The sequence below is a fragment of the Populus euphratica genome, unplaced genomic scaffold, assembly GCF_000495115.2.
Source record: "Populus euphratica unplaced genomic scaffold, PopEup_1.0 scaffold123.1, whole genome shotgun sequence".
In the NCBI taxonomy this organism is placed as follows: domain Eukaryota; kingdom Viridiplantae; phylum Streptophyta; class Magnoliopsida; order Malpighiales; family Salicaceae; genus Populus; species Populus euphratica.
Genome location: NW_011499924.1, coordinates 859,361 through 875,918, shown reverse-complemented (window position 1 = coordinate 875,918; position 16,558 = coordinate 859,361). Strand labels below are relative to the sequence as shown.

Below are 16,558 nucleotides of genomic sequence, written 5' to 3'. Positions count from 1 at the left end.
AGGTCAAGAAAAGGAGTCTCGAGCCGAGCCCCCAAACAATGGAATGCAAGGTCAAGAAACATCAGTTATATATTTTTATTAATTTACTAAAAAAATCTCCAACATGATCAAATTAGTAGCATATTAATTAGACCCTAAAAAGAAAGGCATTGAACAAGACAATGCCACGGTGCGTCCAAATTAGGCTAGAATACATTATATTGATCCATATTTCTCTCTTTTTGAAAGAGGAATATATTTGTTTTATTTATCCTTCAGATTTTGCTAGGTCAGAAATTCTGTATTTGACCAGACATGGAACATAAAGAACGCAGCTCGCATGAACTGTACATCCCTGGCTGCGTTTACTAGGAAAATATAGATAAATAGAAGAAAGAAACCTCTTTATAAAGCCTCTCTCACTATATCTTCCCCTTGCAAATCTGTCTCTCTCTCTCTCATTCTTTATCATATAGTAGCAGAAAAAAATGGAGATCATTTCAAGTGCATGTTATGAGAACGTGAAGAGGTACTGGAGGAGGAACAGATACCAAAGACTCAATGGTGCAAGTAAAAGAAAGCTGAAAATCGCAAGGCTCGGTTCAGGGCGGCGCTGGAAACTAAGAGTAGTCCCTAAGTTGCACATGGAAATTGCTTCACCAATAAAACTTCTGGCAAAGTTTCATGATGCTTATATCGATATGATGATTCGGTTGGCAACCACCATAGGCAGCTTGAACAACAAAGGCTTCTTTAGGGGGAAGAAGGTTGCCAAAGATCAACATATTTCGATGGTATCTTCTGGTGATGAAGTTGATAGCAGGCTGCTTCTGGAAATTTACAAGAAATTGGCTGCTTCTCGTGACATGAGTGATTTTTGAAGCAATAAGTTTGCGCCCCTATATTTTTTTTTTAAAATGTTTAATTTCCTTATGTCTCTACTCGTTATTATATACTTGTTCTTTAAATGTACATATTGATACCTTTCAGAGTAAAGTTCATGAGAATAACAAAGTCCGAAGTTGTGGAATTGTGTTTATAAACACTGAAACCCTAATCCCAATTAAGCGAACTAATTCATAATAAATATCCTTTCACTTTTAGTCTCCCATTTCACCTGATGATTTGGGAGGCAAGAAATTGACAAGATTCTCTAAGCACATGATATCTTGCCAGTTTCTTCAACTCTCTCTCTATATAAAGTTTAGCATCTGTTTTCCTGCGACAAGAAAGAGGCAACTTGTTTTGGGGGTATAGAGTCTTCACTGACCATGTCTCGAACATTGACGTTACAGTTATTTCCCTTTTAACATTTGAGTAATGTTTTTATTAATTGGTTGGAGATAACATTTTATTAATTATAAGTTAAAAAAATGGAGGGTGGAAGCACTCCAATGCATCGAAAAAACAAGCCCCATGCCACCAACACCAACCCTCCAGGCAAACAGGGGTAAAAACCCATTGTTATTAATTATTAATGATATTTCAATAAAATTAAAGAAATTGTGGTAAAAAATAGGTAGAAGCATATTGGTAAAAAATTATGGTAAATCATTATTACCTATTTGTTCTTGTGCTTTAAAAATATTTAAAAAAAAATTAAACTTTTTATTTTTTAACTTTAAATTAATAATTTTTTAATTTTTTTAAAACTTAAAAATATTTTAAAAAACAATTACTATTATATTTTATAACCGGCTATGCAAATTTAGTGATGTGAACGCATGAGGCCCATTTGGACAGAGATTTGACATTGTAAGAAAAGTTCGCATGCAAAACAGGATTCCCACCTGCTTTTTTCTCCCCTGAGAGCATCTCCAATCTAAAATACTATTTTGAAAAGTTAAATTGATAAAATAACATTTTGAATAGTATAAATATAGTTTATCTTACCATATCTATTCCAATGGAAAAAAGTCATTTGAAGAGCTATTTATATTAGAGTGAAAAAAATAAGTGTTTTATTATTTCTTAATATTATTTAATGTTATTTTTTTCCACATGTCTACATTTAATTGGTCTATTTTTTTAGTGGTCCCACTTTGTTGGTTTTGGCTCTCTAAAGAGATATGTAGAAATAGCATTTGTGGGAAATAAAAGGCATTTTAGCATTTTGTTTGGCTTCTTCATTGGAGTATGCAAAACAAACAAAGAAAAATCAAAATATTAATTTTTTATTTTTGATTATTCATTTGACTTCTCCGTTGGAGATGCTCTAACAGCTGGTACAAAACCATGTTCCACATCACGTCATCATGTCCATGAATCTTTGTATCTATTATTTCTAAATTCTGGTTTGGACCGGATTGTTTAACGTTAGATCAGAGCTGCTTTGTTTTTGTCCCTCTCTCTAACAATTTGGGTTAGAAGGTAAGCTTTTAAAATGATTTACGGTTCTAACAATTCCAAGATCAATGGAAAAAAGTTACTGTGGCATGCTATAAGTAAAAAAAGCGTCTTAACTGGTTTGATATTTTGTGGAAAGGTATTCGTATATTTTATTGAATTTGAATAAAAATCAATAATTAACACAATTAAAATAACAAAAATCGGTTTGGTAACTTTTGTTTTTTCCTTTTGGCTTTAAGTGCGTGTTTTCTCCAAAAACCAAGAAAAGATTGGTTTGGTAACTATAAATGAAACATTTGAAATTTGAAATTTCGTACTATAACATAACATCATCAAGAAATATAAAAAAAATAATTTAAAATAATTTTTTAATAAAAAAAAGTGAAACTCAATGCTAAACAATCATTTTGTTTTTATATCCTCAGGTTTTGTCGCATAGATTATTATTAAATTTTTTTTTATGAAAAGATTGAAAAACTAATCACGGTTATTTTATAGGCAGAATTCAAAGCAAATGCCATCTTTTTTTTTCGCTGGTAGCCCAAAATATATCCGGTCAAGCTATTCCTCTAATTCTAGACATCTATTTTTTTAGTGAAAATTTATTTTTCAAAAAAAAACTAATTTTTTTTATTTTAAATTACTTTTTACATGTTTTTAAATTATTTTAATATGTTGATATAAAAAATAAATTATTTATAAATATTTAAGGAGCTATATTTTCAAATCTTAGCCGATAATTTAATATTTGCTTTGTTAGAATTCACAAGATTTTGTATTATTTTCAATTATTAAAGTTTGATTTTAATACATTCATATGATAGAGTCTGAATTGGACACGTATTTTTTTTTACCAAAGATTAAATTAATTGGTATGATTGTATTGCTTGAGGCAAGGTAAATGCTATATCGCTGTTCAAGCATCTCTTTCTCTGACCACGAATGAATTTCAATCATTTTAAGTTGGAGGGTAGTAGGGTCATTACCTATTTTAGATTCGTAGCCTTGCTAAAACAGGGTTGAAAAAAATCTTGAACGCGCAGCTCAAAACGACGACCAACTTGGCCCAATCAACGATTCCTGCCTGATACGTGTCTAAACTTCCTTCTCTTCCATGCCGTCTTGGAATTTTTGTCTGTAGCTAATACCTGGCCCGTTTTCACATTTTCCCGCCAGCACTGCACTGCCATTTTCCCCTTACTTTTCTCTTTTTTTCTCTCGTCATTCCTTTTCTTTTTTCCCAGCCAGTAACATATATATATATATATATATAACGGATTTATTTTATTTTTTAATGGTAAAAAACCATTTTATTTTTAATAAGTCATTTTATTTTTATTTAATTTTTTTTATTATTATTATTACCAAGCTCTATTTATTGTAGAATTTTAACTATATTTTATTCAATATATTTTAAAATCTCTCGTAATATTCTAGTATAATTTGATGGTCGAATAGATAATTATGCCGAATAACATAAAACTAAGTAAATTATGATTTTTTATGAAATTTATAGATTTCTTGAAAAATTTTAAAATTTCAATCCAAGATAAAACATCATATTAAAAGGTTCTATACAAGTTTTTAGAATTTTTCAATAACTCAATGAAAAATTAAAATTTTTTATATAAAATTAGTAAACAAATATTACTAAAATCTCAACTTGAACAATAGCACATCCAAGCCTTTAACATGCCCCCGCCCCTTGATTATGGATAGTAATCTTTTTGCTAAAAAAATCATAGATATGAAGGTTATTTCCAAATACAAATAAAAGAATTTACAAAAGCATCTAATCAAATAAAATGATAATCATTTATATAAATAAATACTAAAAAAATTGCCAATCATAAAAAAAAAATACTAGAAAAATTGAAAGATAAATGTAGGCCAATATATTTGATATTGTAATACAAGTCATTTAACTGGTTGTATCTAATGAATTTATTTATAAAAATCAATCAATAACAAAAATCGACACACATGTAAAATTTATTGAAAAAACTAAAGGAAAAAAAATATATATGTAAAATTACACATATTAAAAATATTATTAACAAATAAATATTTTATATTTTTAAAGATAAGTTCAATCTATATAAAATATTTTGAAAAAATATAGATGAATCACATTAAGATTGTAAAAAATATATAACACAGAAAATTATAATTACAAGAATAAAGATGAGAATCAAGATAAAAAATAAATTAGAGGCCATAAAAAAACTAACATTAGATTGATAAATTGAAAGAAAAAACTTTAGCAAAATAAAAGAAATTAAATGAATTAAATTGAAAAAAATAAAAAAATAAATTTTAATTGAAGGATAAAATTACAAACAATAAAAATTTAATACACAAGCCAAGGAAAGAAATTTAAAATAAAAAGAATAAGGATCAAATCATAAATAATAATACATAACAAATTATAATTACATAATAAAATTAAAAACATCAAAAACTTTATTAAAAGAATCAATAATTAAAATAAGTAATAAAAAAACTTAAGAACTTAAATGAAAAACGAACAAAAAAAAATTTGACCTGTATTTTTGCTAGGAGAGAGAGAAAAAATAAAAAGATATCCACCCACTACAAACCGTTCACCAAGCACTACCAAAAATGTCATCAAGAGAAAAAGAGCAAGATGGCTCTTCTGATAATATGACAAAACAATATATTTGGCTACAAAGATTCTTCGTATTCACCATCCAAATAACATGGATGAACCCATTTATCGATGTCGGAACTTCACGCACTATTTTTTTTATTAAAAATCATTTAATCATAATAAAATATCCAAAATAACTCCTTACTATCCCAACATTTAACCAAAAAAATTCAAATGAAAAGATAAAATCACCCTTGGGTTTTTTCCTTTTTTTTTTCGATTGTAAGGGTAAAAAAGATCATTTAATAATCTTTTAAAAAACACAAAGATATAAACCCTCCTTGCTAGCTGTTTTTTTTTTTTTCAGATTAGGGGCAAGTAAGTAATTATATTGTTTAAAAAACACCCAGACATGAAGACCTTTACTGGCTGTTCATTTTTTTTTGAGTTCGAGGGGGGAATAGGAAATTATATTGTTTTTAAAAAAAGGAAAAGATCAACCCTGACAATCTTTTCATGATGGATTGATGTCTTGGAAATGACTCAATTACTCCTACAATTGGCCATCCAAAATCCTCTTGAAATGATAAAATTGACATTACACTACAATAATTCAATATAATATTTCTATATCTACAGAAAAAGCTAAAAAAAAGAGCTATGCTTTTTATTTTTTTGTTAATAGAATATACGTAGCCAGTAAGAAAATAAAATACAAACTATTATTCTATCCAACCATGACTCAAGTCTTGAGTACATACAATGGTAGAACCATCCTCCTCCTGCTCACACCCGAAGAACTGGTCTACGTGGTAACCCATCAGGAGAAGGCTATTTCAAATTTCAGATTGAAATTTTAAATTCAAGTTGCGTTACCCTTTTTTTAAATGAAATGATAAATGTATATGTCCAAATCAGCTCAATCTGTGAATTATTAATGCATCATTAACTTTTAATTTCAATTACCTTTGGATATACAATTATATATCAGAAATGAAAGAGATGCTATCTCTTGACATTTGTATATTTAATCTCTTTTTACTGTCTTTTTTGAAGAAAATAATAATATTAAAAACACAGTAATCACATTTGTTAACTAAAGATATATTAGCACAAGTTCTCTTGGCATTGTAGATTTTCTTTTGAGTAAATTTCAATATTTCTTTTTGAACCCGAGTAAATCTTGATTTCTTCCCCTGATATTTGTTTTGTTCAGTTTTTCCCCCGACTTTAGTTTTTATATTAACCCCCAGCCCCCCTGAATTTTTAAAATTATCTTAATTATATCCTTTATTCAGACTCCTTGTTAACGGTTTTGATGTTGCCAACCTCTTTGTCCTAATCAACTCTCTCTCACTATCCTCTTCTGCATGCTGCATCCTATTTCTCTTTCCAACTCCATTTCCCTTGTTTCTTCAACAAAAACTTTAAATTTAAACCAAAAGATGGCATCTAATTGTAAATCTTATACTATAAACATTTTTTTTTTAATTTCTCTCTTGTAATCTCTTAGCCCTTGTTATCCAAATAAAATTAAAAAAAGAAAAAAAATAACATGGCCTGTTGGCACCCACATTAACGTAAAAAAGGCTCATCTCTATTTATCTAGTCGTTGAAGGAGGATGTTGAAGATGGAGATGAGGGCAGTCGGCAGTTATTTCGTCAATTATTTTAATAGAAGTTGAGAAAAAGAATGTGATTGAGACGTATTTGAATACTTAGGGGTGAAGATCGATACAAAAACTAGTTTCGAAGGAAAAATGTTGAGAAAACATAAATTCGTGGTGAATAAAAAAAATTTACATCTTCAGTTTTGAGAAGAATTGAGCACGTGATTTTGCATGTCGACTAAGGACGCTTCTGGCCACAGTCCAAGGTTCAAGCTCCCAGTCTCTCCGTAAATGGCAGACCATTCAAAGCAAGGGAAACTGAAAACGACGGTCCCATGCCGCTTTTGACTATTCGAAATACGTTGAAATAATAAAAAAAAAGACAATTCCATTATTTATTTTTTTTGAATTTTTGTGGATGCGTGCACCTAATAAAATCATGGATGATGATGATCTGCTAGACATGAGAAAGTCCATCCCTTTGACATCTTAACCTCCGGACAAGGAAAGCCATGCGAATCAGAATCCAAGATTCTCTTCCAATTTTTTTTGTCTAAAATGATACTTATTTCTTTAATTATCACATTAAACAAGTGATGTGTACAAAAACTATACTCAACATCACAATATTAAATTCGGAGAATCTAAACCAGCCATTAATTTATTAAATTATTACCAGCTAAGTCTCAAATCTCATGATTTAGTGAATCTTGTCCAAAGACATCAAAAGAAGACAGTGAGATGGCAATGTACATTTACTGTTAGTAATAATAAATAGATCCTATCTAATTTGTACGTGCTCGTTAATTAAATATTTCCATTCACAACAACGAAATAACTCTAACATGCCTTGAAGCACAACTTTAGCTACAGAGCAAAATTTCCTTCTATAAAGGCTAGTGAAGCTAAGGGGAAAAGCCAAGATCTTTTAATGGAAGGAAGGTTGATGTTACTCAAGTTTAATTGATATTGTCAAATGTTGATTATGTTCGGAGAGAAATTGATAAAGTAAAGAAGTTTGGAATCAAACTGATGAGGAGGTAATATGTGAGGGGCTAGATTTAAGTTTGACCGTTAAATTTTGGTGGGAAACGAAAGCCTGGGACGTAGCCGTCATTTCCAACTGGAGAGACGTGCTCCAAATATAGCTGAAAGCTGCGATCCAAAACAAAAGTCATCGGTCTACGATCCAGAATGGTAGTGGAGATACTGATTTTTAGTTTTAACTTTATTTAACAATAAAAATATTGCTTGAATCAAAGACGGAGGAAGCAAATATAAAATATAGACACTGTAGACTCCAAGGAAGGAAGACAGAGAGTTTCAGGGAGTGAGATTGGTCAGTTTGGTTGCAAAACTAATCAATCTCTTCATCTGTCTTCATCCTCCCCCCTCCCCCTCTCTGATCTTTCTTTGTAAGTTTAAATATGGGTCTTCCGACACATACAGCTCAAAAAGGCAACGGTTCCCTTGATACAGGCAATGCCCGTCTCAAAGAGCTTGGCTACAAACAAGAGCTTAAGCGTGACCTCTCGTAAATCTCTCTTGAACCCTTTTCGTATTTCTTGTTTTATGTTTTAAAGCTTTCTTGCCAACCCTGTCCTTCTGATAAACTTATAATGAATCGGTCCGATATGGTTAAAAAATTGCAGGGTTTTTTCGAATTTTGCGTTTTCGTTTTCGATCATATCAGTGTTGACTGGTATAACCACGCTTTACAATACTGGACTCAATTTTGGAGGGCCAGTTTCATTGCAATATGGATGGTTCATAGCTGGTGGGTTCACCATGATTGTTGGGTTATCCATGGCTGAAATTTGCTCTTCTTATCCAACTTCTGGTGGTCTTTACTATTGGAGTGCAAAGCTTGCTGGTCCTAATTGGGCACCCTTTGCATCTTGGATAACAGGCTGGTAATCTTTCTTGTTTACTATTGTTTTTTTTGCTTCTTAATTTATCTTGCTAGCTTCAAATTTGATTGTGGTTTGGAATTCTGTGGTTTTGCACTCACAATTTATTTGCCTTTATTTCTCATGACCTTATTGTTGCAATCACCAAGTTGGTTAATCCTCTGGGTGTGAAACTTTTTAGGCTGTGCAAAATTCCCTTCAGGGACAGTTTCAGAATCTTTTCTATTTGTAACGGTAGGCACCACATATAGGCTACTGTTTTTTACATTATAGGCCGCAGAGACGAAGTTTCTTGAAATTGTACGCTGAGCTTCACTTGTTATACCGCAATTTGAATTGGTTTTTCAGCCATTGCAGCCTTGTAGTCAGAGTAATATTGTGTTGATCCCGAAAGGATCACAATACTATGATGTTCTGAAATATAGTAGATGGCTTCTGAGTGATTGTAATTTGAAAAGTTTTAGCCACCGAAGAAAGAAAGAAATGGTAATGCACTAAAATGTAGGTTTCACAATGACCTTCATGTGGGTGAAAATGAACGTAAGTAAAACACCTGCAACTGCAAGATACAAACATACACCACACTTGAAACTTCAGTCAACGAACCGTAGTCAGTGCTCTTATTCTGTCTCGAGCAGATTCTTCAGTAAAGTGTGGAATGAGAACTGGATATCTAGAATTCACTTGTTTTCAGTTTTCACCAGCTTATTCTTTTGAGCTCAAAACCTCAAATCACTTAATTATGTGACCTGCTTTGGACTTGTGAGGAAAGTTAGATACGTAGCTTTTACAGCCGACCACTTTTACAAAGTTGGTCTTCCCTTAGGACGTGTTCTGATGCAGTAAATTGTCTCTCTGTTTTTGCAGGTCCAACATTGTTGGTCAGGTACAGCTAAGAACTTGCACTCGACTTTGATTGCCTTCAATATCTACTGTTATAAGCTCTAACCACTTAAAGTACACTCTTATTTTCAGTGGGCTGTTACAACCAGTGTAGATTTCTCACTTGCACAGCTGATTCAGGTTATCATTCTCCTTAGCACAGGTGGAAAAAATGGTGGTGGATATGAAGCATCAAAATATGTAGTTATTGCTATACATGGAGGAATTTTACTCCTGCATGCTGCGCTAAATAGTCTTCCCATAGCAGTCTTATCTTTCTTCGGGCAGCTGGCTGCTGCCTGGAATCTTATAGGTAAGTAGAATTATGGCTACAGTTTCTCTTTTTCCTCTTAAGCCAACCACTTCTTAAAATTTTTACTGAATCTCTACACTTTTAGGCGTTCTTGTTCTTATGATTCTCATTCCCCTTGTTGCAACGGAAAGGGCTAGTGCCGAGTTTGTATTTACACACTTCAACACCGATAATGGGGATGGAATCAATAGCAAAGCTTACATTTTCGTTCTGGGACTTCTGATGAGTCAGTATACCCTCACGGGGTATGATGCATCTGCTCATATGGTATGTTGCATTGTTCTTTGAATTAGGTGGAGTCTAATTCCTATGAACCACAATCCTGGAAATTTCAGATTTTACATTACTTCTCCACATATAAGTTTGATTGTTTATAAACGCAACAGTGAAACCATAAACATTCAGTTTGTTGAAATCAATTAACCCCTTTTTCAAAAACATTACGAGCTCACATGATTATTTACTTGCATAATAGCTAGTGCATTGGTTTATTGTCTTCCCTTTTCCCTTTTCTTCTGATTTATGGATAACTGGAGGAATGAAATTATATAATCTCTTCTCTTTTTCCCCTTACACTGTTATTTCTAGACAGAGGAAACTAAGAATGCTGATAAGAATGGACCAAAAGGAATAATTAGCGCCATCGGGATATCGGTTATATTTGGATGGTTTTACATACTTGGTATCACCTTTGCGGTTACCAACATCTCTTCTCTCTTGAGTGAAGATAATGATGCTGGTGGTTATGCCATTGCTGAAATATTTTACCAAGCTTTTAAGGGAAGATATGGCAATGGAGTTGGGGGAATTATTTGTCTGGGAGTGGTTGCTGTTGCCATATTTTTCTGTGGCATGAGTTCAGTTACAAGCAACTCTAGGTAATCTCACTTGTTTGGTATCCCATGTTATCTGAAACTTCTAATGAGTTACAATTCTTACTTGGTTTCTGACTAATCTTTGAATATTCATTCTCAGGATGGTTTATGCGTTTTCTAGAGATGGAGCCATGCCACTTTCATCACTTTGGCACAAAGTGAACAATCAGGAGGTTCCCATCAATGCCGTCTGGCTCTCTGTGGTCATATCTTTCTGCATGGCATTGACGGTATTCCATTTTCATTATTTTCAATTTGCTGTGTTTGTTGTGCTTTCTGAACTTCGTGCCAGAAAATTTCCTTATTGCAATCGTCCTATAGAGTATGTGCTAGTTCCCAGTAATAATATATCCCTGTTCTGTTTTCTGCAAATTCAATAAATCTGGCTTTCCTAATATAAATGTGCCTAAGAAATTTTATTCTAGAGCTGGCATCATATTTGCATTGTACACCACATTTAGGAATGACTATCTTAATTACTTGCACTTTTAATTGCCAATGAATCTAAGACATTGTTAAATGACAAACTTTTTGGTTGAGTAGAGTTAAGCATGCCAGTTTTGCTGTTTGCCAAGGCACACTTTTGCATTTAGCCCCTAATGTCCACATGCTTTCAACTTAAATTCTTTCTATTACTGCTAACTGTGCGCCCCTTGTTTGCTCTTTATCTTCTGCAGTATCTCGGAAGCGAGGTGGCTTTTCAGGCCATGGTATCTATAGCTACTATTGGACTGTACATTGCTTACGCCCTACCCATATTTTTCCGGGTCACTTTGGCACGCAAGTCCTTTATTCCAGGACCATTCAATTTGGGTCGCAATGGTGTCCTGGTTGGTTGGATTGCAGTCCTTTGGGTAGCAACCATCTCAATCCTCTTCTCATTGCCTGTAACCTACCCCATCACTAACGAGACACTCAATTACACTCCCGTCGCTGTTGGTGGTTTGTTAATCCTTACCATCTCTTCATGGATCTTGTGGGCTCGTCATTGGTTCAAAGGTCCTGTAACCAATCTAGAGTGATTTTCATTTCTTAGAAATATTATTTTTTATCTAGCATGTATATACCACATGTCAAAGAAAGATACGTTTGAAGGAATGAAATTGAAATGCTTCTAACGAGGATACTCATCCTATCACGAAGGAAGAAACCTTGATCAGATTTCCAAGGGAATAAGATTTCGCTGTTGACAGCAGATTAGCAAGTTGATGTAGATTCAGAAAGTCCACACTGCTCAAACGAGTTAGAACATGGTTAAATTTACTTCCCATATAATTGTCTGATCAATCAGGTGCGCTTACAGAAGAAATCAAGAAATTGTGGTGAACAATTAATAATGTGTTTGTTATTTGTCCTCTGCAACTTTTCTTTTATTTTATGTCAAAGATAGATGAATACAGTGTTATAAGATCAAATGTATGGCAATGTTTTGAATCATGGTGATGTATTTAATTGCAAGAGTACCATTAGAAAAAAGTAAGGAAATTGAATCAAAAGCAGTTTATTTCTATTCTCGACTGGATTCTAGATTCTACATGATAAAGAATGGATAAATTATCCACTGTCAGCTTCACTGCAATGGACTTTCCTCAGCTAAGTGAATGGCTATTGAAAAGAAAACAGGGAAAGCATGAAAAAGGAAAAGGATATATGCACATACACTGTAAATTTAATTCGATTTGGAAGCTATAGTGCCTACAACATCTAAGGTCTAGTGATAGAATCATTATTTTTCGCAAAACATATCTGCATCCGTTATTCCTCCCGTTCTTGGTGTCTGATTATGTGATTGAGAATATGGTTAAGTTCTAAGCTTTAAAACTTTGAGATAATTGTCCAGAGCTGTTTTGATAAGAACAAGCAATAGAATGTTGAATTTTATCCAGAAAAGAGAAAATCAAGTTCTCTGATCATGAAATTTATTTTGTGTCATCTTTGAGAGTGAAATATATTATAATTGTTGTATATACATTCTCTTTCAAGAAGCTTGTCTCTTGATCTAAATTCAAAGTCTTTTCATTGTTTAACATTAGTATATGATCTCCAGGTTCACCCAGGACTAGAACTAGAAAAACAAAGCAAATGATCAAGAAAATGTTTCATGTTTCTCATGTCCTGGCTTAAAGCTTGCCATTGTTTAAGCTACATGGATTTTTCTTCTTGATTTTCCTGTAGGCGCCGTGTATCTACAGTTAATAAACTGACTCATAGCATGCCTTGTTCTTGCTCTAGATTTTTTTCAATTTTATGCCACCATTCTCTGCCTCTGGTGGGAACTGCTTCAATTCTTTAGTTTTGTGTAGTATTGAAGAAGCTACAGGCAGTACAGAAAGTAGACTGGCCTATATTTCAGTCATGAAAAAATAGGTTGCACTTGGTTATAGATAGAACTAGAATGCGTTCTCTATGCTTATCAGATCACATCATTTCTGCAGCTTATTCATCCCAAGCATCAGGAGCAAAATATAATACTTGCAAAATATACTCTACAGCAGCACAATTGCTCTTATTTTTTATTTGTAACCTCTTCATAGATGAGCTTTTAAAAGGAAATTTAAAAGGAATTCAATTATTTTCATACACGAGGACTCCTCAAACCAAGTTGAAACAGGTGTTTAGTCTTGTTGAGACTCCGAGGTCTTTACTACTGAAAGTAAACTGTCTTCTAGCTTCAATAAAAGTGAAATTTTCGATATGGTTGGAAGCTTCAAACCATCTTCAACCGCTATTGTTGGCCACTTCCCAATGTTAAGGTCCTACAAAAGCTGAATTTGAATTTTTGTGAGTTACGGGATGCATTGTTTGCCAAGAACAAAACAAAAAACCAATAACACCATTTGATGTAAAAGAACATTCATACATGTAAGAAAAACATTTTACTGCTTTCTATCAGTTGTTAGATTGGTCCAGTGACAAAGTTGTGGTTCACGAATATTTACACATACCCTCATGGTTGTGGGCTGTCGTTCTCAAGTAAAATTTCTGAGAGTGAATCAAGGTAGCGAGCAACCTCATCTGGGCATGGTTCATCAGTTAAACCTTTGGAGTTGACAGGTTCTTCCTCAAGCAAATTCAGCATATCAGTAAACTTTGACAGGGACTGACTTTGATTTGATGAACAGGAAGGAGGACCTGTGACTGCTGTGGCATCCAGCTCTTGAATCGCTTCATTCAAGTTTTTCATAAACTCATCCGTATTGATTAGGTTGTCTGGATTGGGATTTGAAACTCTGGGATCCAGATTTCGGTTCTCGTCAGTGGAGATTGTTGGGATTGCATCATGCACATTTCCTGAAGCAGGATTTGGAGGTGTTATACAATCCATCTTTCGATTCCTACCAGTGGAGATAGTTGCTAACTTGATTGATTTGGCAACTTTCTCTATGGTGAAATGCTCTCCCCCATAACCCTGTTTCCCTCCTTTTAATGTCCAAGCAGACATCAGTGGAGCCTTGTTCCTGTTTCCTGAAAGGCGGGAAAAAAAGACATCTTGATTAACACCATCTGAAGGCGCCTTCAAGATCTTAGATTTTTCTCCTGAAATTTAAAGGAAACAGCACATTTAAAATTCTCGTGGTAAGAGAAAAAAACTCTGGAGACTATATGCTGCGTTCCATTTTTAATCATGCTGATGGTATGTGAAATCTTCCTGATTTGTTGAATCAATTACACATAATTAACAGCAATATTATCCATATTACCTTCAATTCCGTAGTCAGAACCTTGATGTCCTGCTTGACCCCTCACTGGCCTTGTCTTGAGAAGTAAAACTCCAGTTCGGCTATTAAAAGGGGATGGTTCGTTCGATGGGGATGAATCGGCGATGGCGTGGTCATAAATACGCCGTATTTGAGCTTTGTATTTCTGAAATGAAAAACATGAGAGGCCGACAGCATTATGCTAAAAAGCTGGGATTGTTGCATATTGTAACATTAAAGGAAAATGTGCTTATAAGAAAAGGAAGCACAGACAAGTTCAGCATTTTTTTCTCATCACATAGATGCTTATCTTTCTAAGTTGTTCCTATAAATTGCATAGATTGCCTTCTCAAAATGAGAAATAATTTCAAGCCGAATATTCAACCTGGTGAAAAGAAGTTGCGAAGAAAAATCCTCATGAAGAAGATTAATATTACGGAATAACCATTGCAGTCTCAAAAATATGAATCACGCTTAGTATTAAAAGTTTAAAAGATACTTATTTAATTACCTGCAGACGGCTGGAAACCTGGCGTCGCGACAAACAGGGAACATTCATCTTCTCTAGTATTTTTTACAGACAAGTTCAGCATTTTTTTCTCATCACATAGATGCTTATCTTTCTAAGTTGTTCCTATAAATTTCATTGATTGGCTTCTCAAAATGAGAAATAATTTCAAACCGAATATTCAACCTGGTGAAAAGAAGTTACGTAATAACCATTGCAGTCTCAAAAAATATGAATCAAGCTTAGTATTAAAAGTTTGAAAGATACTTATTTAATTACCTGCAGACGGCTGGAAACCTGGCGTCGCGACAAACAGGGCACATTCATCTTCTCTAGTATTTTTTCCGGACGAGCTTCTGTATTCAAAAGCAAACATGAAATACATGTTAGTGCTTCATGTATGGTGAAGTAGACTAAAATCTATGAGAGGGTAAAATTTACTCTTATCCCCTAAAGCACTGATGGCTGACATAAATTTCAACTGAAGGTCCTGATTCCAAATGAGACGGCTTTTTTTTTCTGTGGAGCTGTCGGTATTAATATAGTTCTTGAACCTTTCTGTCCCTTCACCCTTGTTGCCTTCAATTTCTTTTTGTTTCTCCAGATTAATTTTTGTACCACTGGAAATTACTTCTGAGTTAGCTTCAACTCTTCTTTCCTTGATTCGACGCCATTCATCACCATCAGCCCGCCTCTTTGATCCACTTTGCTGTTGGCTTCTAGTGATTACTGAGTCGTCATGTTTTTGGATTTCTGCTAGCACTGACATTTCAATGGCCGTACTTTCTGCATCTTTAGTGAAATTTTCCTTCACCATGGCAACTTGTTCCACTCCATTTTTCCTCCCTCGTGTCTTCAACTGAGTCATTGGTTGGTTATAGTTATTGATACGATGCAAGACTTGAGCATCAACTTGCTTATCTTTATTATCTTCAGAATTATTAGCATTAGGGATGATCATTTGCTGACCATTAATATTGCCATTCAAGATTATTTCCCCTTTAATTTTCATACCCTCACCCTTAGGATCAGCCTTCATCTGTTGACGACTAGCACCATATTCCTCGACTTCCACTTCAAGACCAGCCATCGTCTGTTGACGATTGGTGGCATCCAAGTCTTCAAAGCCAACAACTTGACCGTTTCCCTTTGAACTAGGCACAGTATCATTTTGATAGCCAGCTGCTCCATCCAAGACAATTCCGTCGGGAACTTCAGTCTCTCCACCTTCATCTTTCACTACTATGCCTTGAGATACCTTTCTAATATTCAACTTCACTCGACATATCGTTGTCTTCTCAAAAACATATTGCCACAGGTATTTGAGATCATACAAAGATGTCGGTTTATCAAGACACAAAGATGCCCCTGCTTTCATCGCCTTGCATGCAGTGCTCACACTTCTTTCTGAGGATATTGCTGCATGGCATTAACAAAGTTAGAGAGGAGAAAGAAAAAAGCTCATTCATGAGAAGAATATTTAATTTGAGGACTCTAAATATCAAAACGAAAAATGCATAAACAATATTTTTAAACAATTAATTTTCTTCTCATTCTCATGCACGTCGTCTATTATTTAACTATATATTGAATATTTCTCATTATTATTTTATTTTTAAATTTTAGTTTGCAAGATTAAACTCAAATATTTATTGAACTAATAAATTAAATATTTTAAATTCGAATTTAAATTATTTTATATAAAGTTTGGTAATAATTAAAATACTTAATTTTCCTATTTTCAAAGTATATAAAATATTTATAATTTTACTAAAATAAAAATTAAGAAAGTGAAACTAAATTGTCATTCAATATATGATAGT

At 33.5% G+C, this 16,558-nt stretch overlaps 2 protein-coding genes across 2 annotated transcripts; both read left to right on the top strand.

Moving 5' to 3' along the window:
- Positions 1-467: 467 nt before the first annotated feature.
- Positions 468-860, top strand: LOC105135548 (uncharacterized). Its single transcript, XM_011040464.1, has one exon. The coding sequence runs from the start codon at positions 468-470 to the stop codon at positions 858-860; it is 393 nt and encodes a 130-aa protein (XP_011038766.1).
- Positions 861-7,709: 6,849 nt separating this feature from the next.
- LOC105135527 (amino-acid permease BAT1 homolog) lies at positions 7,710-12,039 on the top strand. The gene is made up of 8 exons (XM_011040434.1): positions 7,710-8,083; positions 8,202-8,462; positions 9,327-9,345; positions 9,435-9,654; positions 9,740-9,921; positions 10,243-10,532; positions 10,630-10,759; positions 11,207-12,039. Exons 1-8 carry the CDS (start codon positions 7,977-7,979, stop codon positions 11,549-11,551), a joined length of 1,554 nt encoding a protein of 517 aa, XP_011038736.1. The 5' UTR covers positions 7,710-7,976; the 3' UTR covers positions 11,552-12,039.
- The last annotated feature ends 4,519 nt before the right edge of the window (positions 12,040-16,558 follow it).